Here is a 15,925-nt window from a genome sequence, read left to right on the forward strand (position 1 = left end):
TTTTTTCCTTTCTCTTATCAGGTAAATACTCGATAATCTGGATAAGACCGACTGGCTGGGAGCATGTGGACTGTGTCTAGAATGGAGATGACCACCTTGGTGTCCATGTCTGGAAGCTTGCTTCTTCACAGTTTTTGGACATTGTCTACCAGTTGGCATTTCTTTGAAATTGTATTGAAACAATTGAATGAAAATATTAAATATTTGGTTTCAGACTGCATATTAATTTGTCACTTTCAAATTATATTGGTTTTGGTATTTTGGGGAAAAGCCTATAAGCAAACTATACCCCTCAAAATTTAATCTTTACGTTAAGTTAAATCTTACTATACCTTAATCCTGCGTATTCTATTAACTTTCTTGTTCATTTATGGTTGTGTTATATCCTAAGGCCAATGTAGAACTCACTATTAGTATGACCTTGAACATTTGATCTTGTGCCTCCACCATCCAAATGCTAGAATTAACAGGTGTGCACGCTAGCGCTCCCACCCCCACCCAGTGCTGAGCATGGAACCCAGGGCTTTACGCATACCGGGGAAGGATTCTCCAGCTTGAGCTGCTTCCCCTCTGGTTTGGACTGTTGTTTTATTTTTGAGATACTGTCTCATATAGCTATGTCTGGAACTTGTCACATCACAGGGAACTATCTCAGTTCCTCATCCTCCCACCTCAACCTCTTGGATGCTGAGATTACAGCAGCCAGAAGTAAGGTTTTTGTAATTGTGTGTTTTCAGGAAAAGCATACTTGATTATAAGAGGACAACTTGAAAAATCAGTTTTTCTAACCAAGTGGGTTTCAACAATTAAACTCAAGTTGTCAGGCTATCTTGATGACCCCTAGGTGTAAGTTTTTCTGTGAACTCCAGTATTTTTTTTATTACTGTGGTAATACACCATGACCAAGGCAATTTATAGAAAAAAAAAAGTTTATTATGGACTTAGAATTCCAAAGGGTTGAGTCCGTGGGGTGGACGGAGGGAACAGGGCTGAATGATGCCTCATCACCAGGTTCAGTTCCCAGCAGTCATAGGGCAGCTTACTATTGTACCTTCAGTTCCAGGGGATCCATCACATTTATACAGGCACAGGCAAAACAATCCACAGAAAAATAAATTTTTTAGAAAGTCCAGAGTGGTGAAGCTGAAGAGACCTGGGTTTAACTACCAGCAAATAGTGGCTCACAGCCTTTCCTAACTCTAGCTCCAGGAGGTATGTTTCCATTCTGACCTTTATAGGTACCATGCATGCACATGGTACACATACATACAGGCAAAACATGTGAATACTAATTTTTGGGGGGAAAGGCTATTCCTTTAATATCAGCAATGACACTGTAACAGCACAAGGAGGAGAGTGTGGAAAGAGAAGATTGATTAGGTTCTCTCCCTAACCAGCCTGGATCTGAACAGCAGAACCCCAGCAGCTTAGGAGCCACTCAGTGAAGAGGAGGGAGTGGCTGGAAACCAAGGCTTGAACCTTAAATAGAGGATGGCAAACTGGGAGAGGCCTGCTAGTGAGGGGGTTGATGGCTGAGGAGCACCAGTACAGGTCCTTAGCCCTGTGCAGGATGGAGTCTCTGGCTGCATCATAAAGATGCTGCTTGTGTGGGATCTCCAGGACTGCTGGGATGGAGCACTGGTGGGTGTCGGGCATGCTGAAGAAACATCTCTGCCATATACTGGTTGGTGAGAGTGATGCCATGTCACCCTGTTCAGAAACTATTGACAACAGTACCCTTCTCCACTACCAGGAATTTAGGATGGCACTCCTATGCCACCCAGCAGGAAACCCATCACCAGGTCCTCTCCCAGCACAGCTATTAGTTTACCCCTACCACCATTATGCCTGCAGAGCACTCACCAGACTCCTGTGGTGTTCTGCCCCCACAGAACTAATTAATTTTTAAAAAGTCTATGGTGGCAAAGCAGATATGGAAGCTGAGGGCTTACACTTTGAACCACAAGTACAAAACAGTAAAAGCCAGTGGTGCCAATCTTTAATCTCTCAAAGCCTTCCCTCCCCTAGGAACATTACAAGGCCACACCTTTTTAAAACCTACTCAAATAGCACCACTGACTGGGGGCTTGGGTATTTGTATACTGGAGACTATGGGGGGCTTCTCATTGAATCAGAAATAAAAGAAGCATGTCATTACCCATCAGTCTTTCTTTAGGGTAGTGCTAATTGGGTTTCCTATAGAGTATTCTGGTCTAAGGGATGGCCCAAAGGTAGGGATCTCTGAAAGTTCATTTTCATGTTGTCTTCCTAGAAAGCAAGTGTGTGCAATGTGGCACATTTTGCAGAATCCAATGGTCTTAACTGTAAATGGAAGTTTCTGCCCAGTCCCCCAGCAGCTTTTAAAATAACCACTTAGAGACTTAATATTAATCATAAATGTTTGGCCAGTGGCTTAGGCTTATTACTAGTTAGTTAGCTTTTACATCTTATTACTAGCTAGCTCTTATATCTTAACCCATTTCTATTTATGTATTGCCACTTGGTCATAGCATTACCTCATTTTCTATGTCTTCTTCAGGGACTGGCTAGTGTCTCCTAGACTCTGCCCTTCTCCAGTATTTGGATTTCCACCCGGCTCTATCCTGCTTTGCCTAGGGAAACCAGGAATGTAAATCACACAGGGCTGTTCCTTCAAAGGGAGAGATACATATTATGTTTTCCCTCAAAAGGCTGGAAGCAGACATGCTTAGTAGCTTGGTGACCCTTGCACTATCTGTGTGGTCAAGACCACACCTGTCCTCTAGGGGATTAATCTGTAGAACCCATCTTCATGGAAAATGTCTTGTGTACTTTACACTGTTTTGATGTAGTCTTAAAGTACTTTCTAAGAACAAGGGTTTGGTATTTTTTTGTTTTTGTTTTTTGAGGGTTCTCCGTGTAGCCCTGGCTATCTAGATCTCCCTCTGGAGACCATGCTGACCTTGAACTCACAGAGATTCTCCTGCCTCTGCCTCCCAAGTGCTGGAATTAAAGGTTTCGCCGCCACCACCCAGCTATAGATGTGGTTTTTGTTTTGTTTTTTTTTTTTCAAAAGGTATTTTCAGTGTGTGTGTGTGTGTGAGAGAGAGAGAGAGAGAGAGAGAGAGAGAGAGAGAGAGAGAGAGAGTGAGTGTCAGTCTTGGGAATTGTACGGCGTCATGTTGAACCCTCACTGCAGCATCCGAGACCACTGATGGATGACAGCAGCTCGCTAGCAAAGGTACTCCATGTTACAGATGCCATTTCCCTGGAGTAACATACAAGACAATCATATGCAGAGTTTATAAGAAATAGTTTTTCTGCCAGGCGGTGGTGGCGCACGCCTGTAATCCCAGCACTCGGGAGGCAGAGGCAGGCGGATCTCTGTGAGTTCGAGGCCAGCCTGGTCTACCAAGGGAGTTCCAGGACAGGCTCCAAAGCTACAGAGAAACCCTGTCTCGAAAAAACCAAAAAAAAAAAAAAATAGTTTTTCTGCCACATACACAGTAAGTTTCAGAACCACAAGGAACCACCCTGCCTTCCACCTCCACTCTCCCAAAAAGAAATAACATTTCTTTTGATGAGGTATTTTTATTTTTGCATCTTTGGAAGGAACTAAGAAATGATACTATGTCCTCACACAGAATTTGTGAAGATCAAATGTGGATTGTCCTCTCAGCACAGATAATCCTCTTTCTAAATTAATTGTTTCATTTTGAGACAGGATCTCTACATAACCCTGGCTGTTCTGGAACTCACTATGTAGACCAGGCTGGCCTCGAACTCACAGATATCTGCCTGTCTTTACCTTCTGAGTGCTGGGATTAAAAGCTTGTGCCTCTCTAGTCAGCCCTAAATCAGTTATCCTGAATGTGCTTTCGAATCACTGGGAGATCTTGTAAAATGCACATCCTGAGTTAGCTGTTCTGAATGATCCATAGAGGTTCCAGATCCCCGGTGATGCAGTTGTTGCTGGCGCTGAGTTAGCTGCTCTGAGTGGGTCTGGAGAGGCCACAGATCCCGAGTGATGCTGATGTTGCTGGCGCTGAGTTAGTTCTCTGAGTGGGTCTGGAGAGGTCACAGATCCTCTGTGATGCTGATGTTGATGATGCCTCACTTCACTGAGGCTGCTCGGTTTAGGCCTTTAGTTCATGGCCATACTGCTGTCAGTAAATCTAAGTCTGGATACATCACAATCTTTAATGGCTCTTGGTGCCACCTGAATGAAATTACAGTATACAAGCTTTCAGTCTTTAAACTGTTCCATTTCTCAACTCATTAATCTCCAGTATAACTACACTTCATTAATGTATTGCTCAATTCTTTTCAAGCAGGAGATCAGTGTTCCTTTGAGGCTTCACATGCCTCAACTCATCCTCAAATTGTCCAAGAATCCTGAAGGTTTATTCAGTGCAAGAAGTGCTATCAAAGGGAAAGAACAAGAGATCGTGGTCACAAGCCGGGCGATGGTGGCGCACGCCTTTAATCCCAGCACTCGGGAGGCAGAGGCAGGCGGATCTCTGTGAGTTCGAGACCAGCCTGTTCTACAAAGCTAGTTCCAGGACAGGCTCCAAAGCCACAGAGAAACCCTGTCTCGAAAAAAAAAAAAAAAAAAGATCGTGGTCACAGTTCCATCCTTGCAGTGATGGCACATTTGCGTGGCTAGTGCACAAATGTCAGTGGTCTCTTCTCCACTGTATCATCGATCCCCTGGTCCCTATCAGTGCCACAGAAGTTCCTCACACCAAAGCTAAAGATGCCAGTCCATACCCGGGCTAATGCATTTTTCCAAAACACAAAGCTACCCTAGTAAATTTGGCTTAGAAAGTCTTACAGCCCCAACCCCAGTTGACCAGCGACTGTTAATCTAGGGCATCACTCCACATATTGGTTTTCTTCTCGTGTGCTCTCTTTGGGGGTGCTTCTTGTTGTATCTATATGATGGTTCCAATCCACCCGGTAAGTTAATCACACAGTTATAAAAAGACATGGGACTATAGAGAAGGCTCAGTGGTTAAGAGCACTTCTTCTCATTGCTCCTGCAGAGGACCTGGCTTTGTTCCCAGCGCCGACATAGTGGTTTATACCACCTATAACTCCAGTTCCAGGGAATCCAATTCCCTCCTCTGACCTCCATGGGTACCAGGCATGAATGTGATGCACAGATATACATGCAGCCAAAACAGCCATATACATTAAAGTAAATTTAATAATATATGCCAGGGCCTCAATCACTTTAAAAATACAATAAAGTTCATAAGCCCCTTCAGAGAAGCCTAAAGGAATCAAGGCCACTAATCTATGGGAGTGGAGCCCTTTCACTTTACTTCATGACGGCCCTGCCGCCACCATCATATGGGGTATCTGGTCCAACATACTGATTTAATGGGAATGTCAGCATTCAGACTATCTAAAAGAGATTTTAGGGGCTGGAGAGATGGCTCAGAGGTTAAGAGCATTGCCTGCTCTTCCAAAGGTCCTGAGTTCAATTCCCAGCAACCACATGGTGGCTCACGACCATCTGTAATGAGGTCTGGCGCTCTCTTCTGGCCTGCAGGCATACATGTAGACAGAACACTGTATACATAATAAATAAATAAAATCTCAAAAAAAAAAAGAAAAGAAAAAAATGTTTAAAAAAAAAGAGAGATTTTAAGTTCCTGGGTCGTAGAACTGCCCTTCCTTTTTTTTTTTCAAAGATGTCAGTTTTGTTTGTTTGTTTGTTTGTTTGTTTTTGTAGTAGGGATCAAACCTTGAAATCAGCTACAATGGGAAGAATTGAAATCAGCCAATGCAGAAGAAACTGATGGAGAAACAGTAAACTTGGAGTATGTGTCCTCTGTGTGCTTTACCGTGGGCAGAAAGCACATTATCTGCATTAGCAGGGATCTCCCTTAGTATTAGCAAGCACCTGACATTTTAACATCCTCATCTTATTCAAGTACAAACCCAAATAGCATGTGTGTTTTGTTTTGTTTTTTTGAGAAATGGTTTCTCTGTGTAGCCCTGGCTGTCCTGAAACTTGCTCTGTAGGCCATGCTGGCCTCAGACTCACAGAGATCCGCCTGCCTCTGCCTCCCGAGTGCTGGGATTAAAGGGGTGCACCACCACACCCAGCATGTTCATTGTTAATCAGCTGCCACCAGAGATGGGCTATAAATACAAAACCAGCAAAACTCATTGAAAATTCTCAATGGATGATTGCTTGTGAGGCATTTACAGTAAAGACTGTGTGCATCATTGATAAGGTATGTGCTACAATCTTTTTGTCAGAAAAATTAAACTTACAAGAAACACACACATAGCAGGTTGTTTGCTATTAGCACATGACTCGCTGACAGCCTCCAGTCGTGGAACCAATAGCATCCTCCACAGTGTCCCATCTGAGAACAGGCCAAGTCCAGTGCAGCTCAAGTCCAGCGATGAAGATAGCAGTGCAAGTAGGGTCTGTCCATCTGTTTTGTGGCACTTAGTGCTGGGACTCTGCTCTGAGCTGGCTGAGGCTTCCTCTAAGTTTCACTGGGCTTTGAGCCTCTTTCCATCCAATTATTCTCACTTTTCCTTCCGAAGGTATCCAATTGTGTTTTTTCCTGAAGGTTTTCCTACTTTGCCCTTCAAAGCCTTTCCCACAACAAATCTCTTATACTTTTAACTTTTTCTAACATCTGCTTTCTGGAAGATGTAAATTGATAGAAAAAAATGGGGGCAAGGCTCAATTCTCCAATAAAAAGGGAAATTTTTCTGAACAAAAAATATTATGTAGGAACTTAAAAGGAACACAACACATGAATCTTTTAAAAAAAAAAAAGAGTTACGCAGAACAAAAGTAACTGAACACAACTGCAGATGTGCCTCAGTGACAGAGCACTTGCCTGTTGTGTGTGTTGTGTGTGCTTGGAGCTCTTGGTTTGATACAAAGCGCGGCAACACCAACAACAAAAAAGGAAAGAAAAAATGGAAAAAAAAAATCCTGGTCAAAAAAAGAACGATTTGGGCCAGGGATGGAAGGCTAATAAACTGGGGGTTAGGCACAAGAAATTTGTTTGTTTGTTTTAAGACAAGGTTGCACTTGGCTGACCTGAAACACACTATGTAGATCAGACTGCCCTCAAACCCACAGAGTCCCGCCTGCCTCTGCTTCCCAAATGCTGGGATTAAAGGCGTGCGCCACCACCACCCAGCTTTATTTCACTGTCTTGTATAGTTACATTTCAGTACAAAAATGAAAAGCACTTCTTCCACAATGGTGCCGTTTTCTTGGAGATCTGCCCATTTCTGCTCCACATTCTTTTTAGTTGTGTTATTGGATGTCTGCAAATTTAGCACACTGCCAGTGAACTGAAACTTTCATGTTCTATGTACACACGCATGCCCTTCCTATCCGTTATTTAATATTTCCCTTTCCTCAAACCACCTACCTACAGGGCTTCAGACTGTAGATCTGTCTTGGTTTTGAATTGGCTAACACCAAATCCCATCACAGAACCTGTTGCATGCATGTGGCTGACAGGAAGCCACTATCCTGTCAGTTGGACGGCTATGGATCCCTCCCCCCACCTCTGGCTCTTCAGTTCCATTGGGGGAATCAAGCTCAGCCAAAACAGAGGAGCCGAGGAAGGTGAAGTAATGGAGACTCCACAGGTGCTCGTGCGTAGACAGAGGAACAAGGAAGGCCTGGTAGCACGTGCGTCAGGGACAGGTTCTGTAGAAGTGTGCCGCATAACGCGGAAACTACTGGAACCTTATGGCGGGCACAGGGGCTGTAGCTGTGCTTCTGCAAATAGTGTCAGGTCGCAGGTGGCTGAGACTTCACCACGTCCTCCGAGAGACGTCCGACAGGGCCTAAAGCAGCTCGGAAAGTTGGTGGGGGTGTGTTGGGAGGGTGTGGTCCCTCTGGGCTCTCGTCCCCTCCTATCCTGCTCCTGGTTGCTGTAGAACCCTAGGCAAGCTAGCCTGTCAATCACTGGTTGGCGGAGCTACAAGCACTTTCCATGTTTGGCCTCTTACTGGTCAACCGAGAGAAAAGAAGGCGGGATAACTAAGTATTCTCTTTCTGATTGGTCAACTCGTGCTGGTTCTTGTCTATTAGAGATGAACCTTGTTCTCTGCCATGTTGGATAGCTCGCTGCAAAGCCTGTCCTTTTTTCTGGGGTGGTCACCCAACACCAGGTGCTTTTCTGTTCCGCTGCATCCCAATATGTTGATCCAGTTAGTAAAAACGCGCTCTCTCTGCTTCAAGTTCTTATGCCATGAGAAGTCCTGGTTTAGATGGTTAGACCTTAATAAAGGAACCAGGGAAAGGCTCAGTCCCTAGCCAGGGAGCTGGGTGTCAGTCACGTGGATCTGTAATTAATCTCGGGGTCGAAGAGCGATTCGCTTCAAGATTACGTTTTATTTTGGCTTGCTGTGGTAGTCATGTGTGTAGCTTCTAGAATAGCTTCTAATTATGCTTCTAGAATACCCGTTAACCTCAGGCTTGTATCAGAAAACATCATTGGACTTTTGTTGGATAGAAGGCTGGAGTTTGTGACAGTGAGAGAGGACATTGCAAGTCTTTTGAACCCTCGCACCTCCTGTAGCGTCCCTAGCAACCGAGCCCCTAGTAACCGCCCGCCCCAAGCTAGGATCTGCGAGGTTGGGGGCGGCGCCAGCTCACCCGCCCCGGGCCGGCGCGGGCGCTGGGGCTCGAGGCGGGGCGATGGCTTCCCCGCATCGGGCAGCCAGGCTGGCGGCCGCCAGTCTCCACCTGCCGGTGAACACCACCACCACCGGAGTCAGGGTCGTTCAGTACGAACGCCAAGACCCCTTAGAGTCCTTGGTCGCGGAGGCGTTGGCGGCAGCCATGGAGGAGGAACTGAAGACTGGGATGCGGCAGGAGCGGGCGTCGGTAATGTGGGAGCCAGGCGGGGACTGAGGGCTGGCCCGTGTCCTCACCGGCGGGGACCCCCTGGAAATGTGGTGCCCTCTGCAGACCCTCCCTCCCTGCTCTCTGCCCCAACTAAAGATTGCTGCAAAACTTTCTTGGAGAGCGTTTGGATGACTGTTTGTAGAGCGTGCAAAGAACAGAACTTCCTATTCTCCCGCATAGTTTGGGAATAAATAATTATTTAGTTCTTTGGTTTTTATTTTCTTTTTACCTTGAGTAAAACTGATGTGTCTATGGTTTTCATAAAACCTCAGATGATAAGCTGTACTGACAAGTGTGTTTTATCACCGTTAGGTTTTGGTTAGTACTGGATTTTAGCACAGTTCATTAGAAGAGCGGGTTTGAAGTTCTATGGATAGATGCTCCACAGATATTAGCTAGATAAACAAATCGCCGAAATCCCAGTGTTTGCTAAAGCATCATGAGGGTGCAGTGAGGTGTTTTTTTGTTTGTTTGTTTTTGTTTGTTTGTTTGTTTTGTTTTGTTTTTCACAAGCCATTTTGAGTATTACGTCCTGGATACGTTTCCAGCAGAAAGGCACAGTCTGTCGTTTGTTCTCTTTACTTTTTCCCAGCAATATATTTTTTACTCTTTGAGAATTTCATACCGTGTATTTTGAACATAATCACCCCCCCTCCATCTGTTCTATTCATTGTATTTGTTTGCTTTTAGATTTATGTGTATCACGTGAGGTTCTGGAAGTTACAGATAGTCGTGAGCCACCATGTGCTGGGAGCCAAGCCCAGGGCCTCTTGCAAGAGAAGTTGGTGCTCTTTACAGCTGAACCATCTCAGCTTCCTTATTTTTGTTTGTGTTTTGAGACAGGTATCCCTCTGAAGCCCTGGCTGTCCCGGAACTGGCTGGCCTCAGACTCGCAGAGCTCTGCCGGCCTCGGCCTCTGCCTGAGTGTTACATTTAAAGGTGTGTGTCATGCCCAGCTTCTGGTCACTTTAAAAGTCCGGAACCTGGAGCCTAAGCTAGCACTGTGCTGGTACAATGCACCAGGTACACGGGCTTGTGTCTGCCCCACACTTGGTTCCCCAGTGGTGCCCGCCGGGACTGGATGCAGGCTTTGTTTTGTGCTTGCTAGGCCAGTACTGTACCAACTGAGCCACATCCTTGGCGTTTTTGTTTTTATTTTAGACAGGGTCTCATTTGGTCCAGGGTGGCCTCGAACTTGCTATTTATGACTGAGGATGATCTCACACTCCTGATCCTCCTAGCCATGCCTAGCTAGTGGCAAAACTTTCAAGAACAACTTGAGGTTATCTAGAGTAAAGCAGAGGGAGACGTAGATGAGTGGGGTTCAGAAGCCTAGCAGTGGTTAATACTTGATAAAGCTACTGTTCAACCTAAACCGGAATAGGGTATAGAAGACAGAATATTGGATGGCGGGAAGTACTTGGATTCTCTGCTCCTCCCTAGGTGATTTTAGGACTTCATTTCTCTTTCCTTATCTATAAAGGGACTGTAATTGTCTCCATTTTCACCTCAATTCAGTTGTTAATAAGAACCAAAAGAGAGAATGAGTGTTATTTCTAAAGAGTAATTTACATAAATTAGTGTAATTATAACAACTGCCAGTTTGAATAATTCACTCGGAAACTAATTTGTACTTTGGTTTGCTGTGGTAGAAAAGTCCATTCTTCCTATAGTTGTAGTTAGAGTCCTGAGTGCACTGATTACTGGAGATTTATGTTATAAACTGAGTTTGGGTTTCCAGGATCCAAGTAGAAACCTGCTGTGTTGGCATTTGTCTGTGATCCCAGTATGTGGTGGGTGGGAGATGGGCAAAAATGAGGAGGAGCATGAGAGAGAAGAGAGAGAGAGAGAGAGAGAGAGAGAGAGAGAGAGAGAGAGAGAGAGAGAGAGAACCTCAACATTTGGTAGAGAAATAATAGACACAAGAGATTAAGGATCAGCCATCATGGTAGGAGGACTAGGGCAAGGCCCAGAAGACCCCACATTAACCGAGGAACAGCGGGGAATGTGTCAGCTGCTACATCAGGTCCCTAAATGTGAAGAACAGAGAATAGTGTCCCCAGAGGGGCATTCTGTAGGTGGGAAGCTGAGCGACTGTCCCTCCAGTGTCTTCTGTTTTCCTGAAGAAATAAAAGGGTCAGGAGAGCAACTGGAGGGTAGGTGCGAGAGCAGCCGGAGGAGCAGAGGAAGGCAGGCGTAGTTGCCGGGTGATGGGAGCCATTTTCAAAAGGAACTCTAGGTGTTGGACAGGCCAGGTGTCCGCGATGTCTAATTTAGAATTGTGAGTTTGAGACCAGCCTAGACTACATGGGAAGTTCCAGACCCGCCTGGACAATGTTGCAAGACCTTGCCCCAAAACAAATAAATAAATCTCAAACATTAGCTGGGTGCAGTTACTTGGGAGGATGTGTGTCTTGTTATGCCCAAATCTGCGAAGTCCCCTAAAAGCCAACAAGGAGCCTGAGTCCCGTATGTAAAAACAAAGAGCCTTTATTTTAAGCAAGTTTGCAAACTCGGTCTCTCTGCATGTCCAATGTATTGGAATAAACGGAGAGCCCTGAGCTCAGTTAGAATAGGGTTTTATAGTAGTAAAGGTGGGGATGAGGGGTTTCTGAGGTTCAGGACCCCTGATTCGCTGACATTTGTCTAGGGTTGTCCTAGTGAATGTGTGCTGGCAGATGATCCTATCTACAGCGGTTGGAACATTAGGCATTTCCTTTGGATGGTCTGTTCTTGGGTGGTGCTCGGGTAATCTCAGTTTGTGGTTCTTCTTGCAACCAGGTATTGCTTCAGGGTAAACTGCTGAGACTCAGGCCTCTATTAAACTTGTGGATGGCTGAGTCCTACACTGGCAGGTGATAATGGTTGGAAGTAAAGAACTTCCTTTGGGTGATCTGTTCATATTTAGCTTACCATGGCTCCTACATATCTCACTCAACATTGTTGTAAAACTCCTTCCTTCTTTCCTTCTTCTCTCCCTCCCTCCATTCTTCCCTTCTTTCCTCCTTTCCTCCCGTCCTCTTCCTGTTCCTCTTCTTCCTTTTCTTCTTTTTTGGAGTCAGGGTCTCACTGTACCCCTGGCTGGCCAGGAACTCATGGAGACAGGCTGGGTTTCACAGAGATTTACCTACCTCTGCCTCCCAGATGTTGAGTTTAAAGGCATGTGCCACCATGCCTGGGCCCAAAGGATCACTTGTAGAACAGGCTGGCCTCAAAGTCATTGTGTAGCTCAAGATGACCTTGAACTCAGGGTCCTCCCGTCTCTGCCTTCTGAGTGCTGGGATTATTATAGATAGGTGTCACCAGGCTCAGCACTGAACAGAAGAAAAAGTGGTAAGAATTCCAGAACTTCAGATAAACTCTGTAGAGCAGAGCACAACACAAATAATCTCATGTGGTGCTGATGTTAGTATCGCCTCAGAGCGGAGGCTCAGTTCCTCCCTAAGTGGGTCAAGCCAGTCTCAGGATTAGCATCTTACCTAGTGGTGTTTACCACGCGGAAAGCTTAAATCTCAAGAAGTGGGAAGATAACCGAGCGTGTACGTGGTGTTCAGCTCACTAGGTGGTCCTAGGGCAGAGGGCAAAGGTGGAACTAGAACATTCATCTAAACAACCAGGAGTGTTTCTTTGGGACGTTTCGCCTGTGTTGACAGTGAGTGGCCATGCGCAGGCCCCAGTGTGTGAGTGCGCACCCTCAGGCCTCCTCTGCTCCCACGCTGCTGCTTCTCACCTTCGCGGACCACAGTCTCTTGCGGTTTTCAGTGTAGATGGCATAGGCCCTTTGAAGAGATTCTCTGGGGGAGTGAATCGGCCCAGGGGTGTTCTGTCTGAAAGCTGCCCCCCCCCCCGTTACCCTAGAGGGCGTAACCTAGAAGACACTGGCGTTTTCACAGCCTGATTCTCAGGTTTTCATCCATGTTTGGAATGTGAGCCCTTGCCTCCGTGCTCGGATCGGCGTGGTTCTTCAGCACCCTGTGCTTCTAGTAGACGTCCGTTCTTGGCCAGGTGCCTTCCTAGGAGCCGGGAACAAATGAACAGGCACACAAGCTCTTGCCTTTTACCGCTGACTCTGCAGCCGGGGAGGCATGGATGTACAAATCAGGATGGGGAAGATGGTTGATGGTTAAATGCTTGTGTAAAAATACAGCAGGAAGGAGGACTCAGGATGAGTTGGGAGAGCTGTCATTTCAAAGAGGACAGTCAGGGAAGACTTCTGAGGTGGTGTTTGAGTGGAGGGTGAGCCTTATGCTGTGGAATCTTCTGGGGTATGAGCATTCTTGAGAGAGGGGCAAATGCAGGGCCTTGGGGGAATTCTCCCTTCCCTCACCTCCTAGGTCTATTTTTATTTATGTGGGGAGGTGGTCTATGTGTGGCATGTGTGTGCAGTGCTCATGGAGGCCAGAAGAGGGCGCTGGATACACTAGTACTGGAGTTATGAATTGTGAGTCACCGTGTGAATGCTGGGAACTGAACCTGGGTCCTCTGCAAAAGCAGCGGCCCAATTCTCATTAAATAGTCCTTTGGGCCTATGAGTTGTTGATAACAAGTTTCTATTTATCAGTTCTACTGAAGATAAATTGTTTTATTTTGTTTTCTTGAAGTTATCCCAAGTGGGACAACAACACAAGCCTTTCAAATACTTAAAAAATAAAAATAGCAGCAAAAATCTGGGACTAGACAGATTGCTCAGTGGTTAGAGCACTTGACACTCTTGCAGGGGACTGGGATTTAGTTCCCAGCACCCACGCTGGGCAGCACACAGTCATGTGTAACTCCAGGTTCTGGGGCTTGAACTCTCACTTCCGGACTCCATGGGCACCTGTCCTCACCTATGCACACAGAATTTAAAAATATGTACGTCTGTCTGTCCATCCATCTAGCCATCCTCTCCTCCTTTCCTGTCATGGTGGGAATGAACCCACTGCCTGGTATGTGCTCAGCAGACACTTGGCAGCCGAAACCCTTCTCCAGCCCAGAGTATGGTTTTTAACAGTTTTCCACTGGAGAGGCTAAGCCGACTTATTCTGTGAAATCAGATCATTAGGAGTCTAATTTGGGAACATACTTTGTTTAGTTTTCAGCCTATTCTAGATGGTAGGCTAAATTTAAACCCATGGTTGGTAGCCCTTTATGCGTGTATCATATATGATCTCAATTTTCTCAACTGAGAATATTAAAAATTATATTTATGAAGAAAATGAGGGGCTTGGGGTTATATCATATGTATGTGTGTATACCATTTGTGTGTTCAGGCTCACATATGTGTGTGTGTGCATAGAGGCCAGAGAACAACCTCAAGTAATGTTCGTCAGTGTTTTCGTTGTGGTGACATTGTTTGAGAAAGGGAACCCAGGACTCATCCATGAGGCTGCAAGGATCCTGTCTCTACCTCCCCAGTGCTGGGACCACAAGCTTGTGTCACCATGCCTAGCTTTGTTATGGGTTCAGGGACTTGAATTCAGCTTCTTACGCTTGCATGGCAAGCACTTGACCGTCATGCTGAGTTGTTGGCCCAGCTCTAGAAAGTGAGGTTTTTACCTCTGTAGTTGAGTCAGTTAAAGGGGTGAGATGAAGTCCTGTCAGAACCTCCAGTCCTGACTTGTACGTGGAGCGCCTCCACCATACAAGTGTACATGCGCTGTTCCTCCACTCTCTTCCTGTGCCCAGAGTGTCTGCCACCCGTGGGCGTTACTCTCCTTGCTGTCCACAGCAATTGTCTTCTGAAACTCTCTTTGTCCTGTGTCCTTTTCCCCTGCAAGGTCAACCCAGCCTGGGTCCTTGGAGCTCGCTGAGAACTTTGTCCCTGGACCCATTCCACACCCCCCCTAAGCCCCGAGGCGGGAGCCTCTCAAGAGCTGGCGCTGCCTACAGGAGCAGCAGTCTCTCTTTTCTCAGCAAAAATGCACAACTCAGAAGAGGCTTCTGGTTGGGAGCCTTGTAGCCATGTTCCAGTCTGTCTGCTGCAGTGCTGTGTCCTGACGTGAGTGTTTCTGTCAGTTATCTAGTAACCTACCCGTTATAAAATGGACTGAAGCCAGGCATGGTGGAACACGCCTTTAATCCCAGGCATCAGGAGGCAGAGGCAGTCAGACCACTATTTCAACTAACTCGGTGTATGTAGTGAGTTTGAGGCCAGCCTAGGCTACATTGGGGACCTCTGGAAGACCCAGCATTTAGATCAGCATCAATTAATTTGTTACTTCATTTCAAATGCCATCTAATGGGTTTCTCCTCGCACCAGGCTGGCAGTCACCGCTCTCCTGTGGAAAATGAAGGTGTGACGTTCCAGGACATCATGAACTTTTCTGATATTTACCGCTCCAATGAAGAGTATTTCAGGAAACTCAAAGAGCTGAAGGCTGCCCATGTAGAAACCATGGCAAAATTAGAGAAAATGTACCAGGACAAGCTAAATATAAAAGACATTCGGCCAGTGGTCATCAGGGAAGACTCCTCTAGTGTCTCCTCTAGGTAAGTTTGAGTTCCGTGTCAACTGCAGACTGACCTAAGGTAAATACTTAGGGTAACTGTGGAGCAGAATAGCCCAGAGAATTCGCCCCTAAACAGTAGGCCCTCGGCACACAGGGAGAGCCTGTCTAACAGATATCGGGGGGTTGATCCCCAGAATTGTCTGGGGCAAAAGTGAACTTAAGTATGACACTTTTGTTGAAAATACTTTCCTGCCTTCTATGAGCAACTGAGCGTGACCAGCTGCTCCTGTTTCTGGGTGTCACATCATACCGTGACCTCTTTGGGGGTGTCAGATCTCAGACAGGCCTGGTACAGGAGGTGCAGACTGGGTCCTTCCTAGTATTAGTGATGTATGGAGGTGGGATTTGTTTGTTTGTTTGTTTTTAACAGGGTTTCTCTGTAGCTTTGGATCCTGTCCTGGAACAAGCTTTGAAGACCAGGCTGGCCTTGAACTCTCACGGAGATCCACCCATCTCTGCTTCCCAATTAAAGGGATTCAAGGCGTGCGCCACCATACTTAGCCAGGCTGGGCCTTTTTTTTTTTTTTTTTTTTTTTTTTTTCGAGAC

The 15,925-nt window shown here is 46.0% G+C and overlaps 2 protein-coding genes across 3 annotated transcripts in view; both read left to right on the top strand.

Annotated features, from left to right (window-relative positions):
• Cct4 (chaperonin containing TCP1 subunit 4) overlaps window positions 1-220 on the top strand; it is a 12,722-nt gene extending 12,502 nt beyond the window's left edge. The window contains exon 14 of the mRNA XM_005366471.3: window positions 22-220. Within this exon, the coding sequence (XP_005366528.1) occupies window positions 22-36 (15 nt within the window). The 3' untranslated portion in view covers window positions 37-220. The remainder of the gene's footprint in view (window positions 1-21) is intronic.
• Window positions 221-8,671: 8,451 nt separating this feature from the next.
• Window positions 8,672-15,925, top strand: part of Fam161a (FAM161A, centrosomal protein) — an 18,409-nt gene continuing 11,155 nt past the window's right edge. For both annotated transcript variants that reach the window (XM_026788902.1, XM_013353499.2), the window contains exons 1-2: window positions 8,672-8,866; window positions 15,129-15,358. In XM_026788902.1, the coding sequence (XP_026644703.1) occupies window positions 8,678-8,866; window positions 15,129-15,358 (419 nt within the window). In that variant the 5' untranslated portion in view covers window positions 8,672-8,677. The remainder of the gene's footprint in view (window positions 8,867-15,128; window positions 15,359-15,925) is intronic.

The sequence above is a fragment of the Microtus ochrogaster genome, unplaced genomic scaffold, assembly GCF_000317375.1.
Source record: "Microtus ochrogaster isolate Prairie Vole_2 unplaced genomic scaffold, MicOch1.0 UNK9, whole genome shotgun sequence".
In the NCBI taxonomy this organism is placed as follows: domain Eukaryota; kingdom Metazoa; phylum Chordata; class Mammalia; order Rodentia; family Cricetidae; genus Microtus; species Microtus ochrogaster.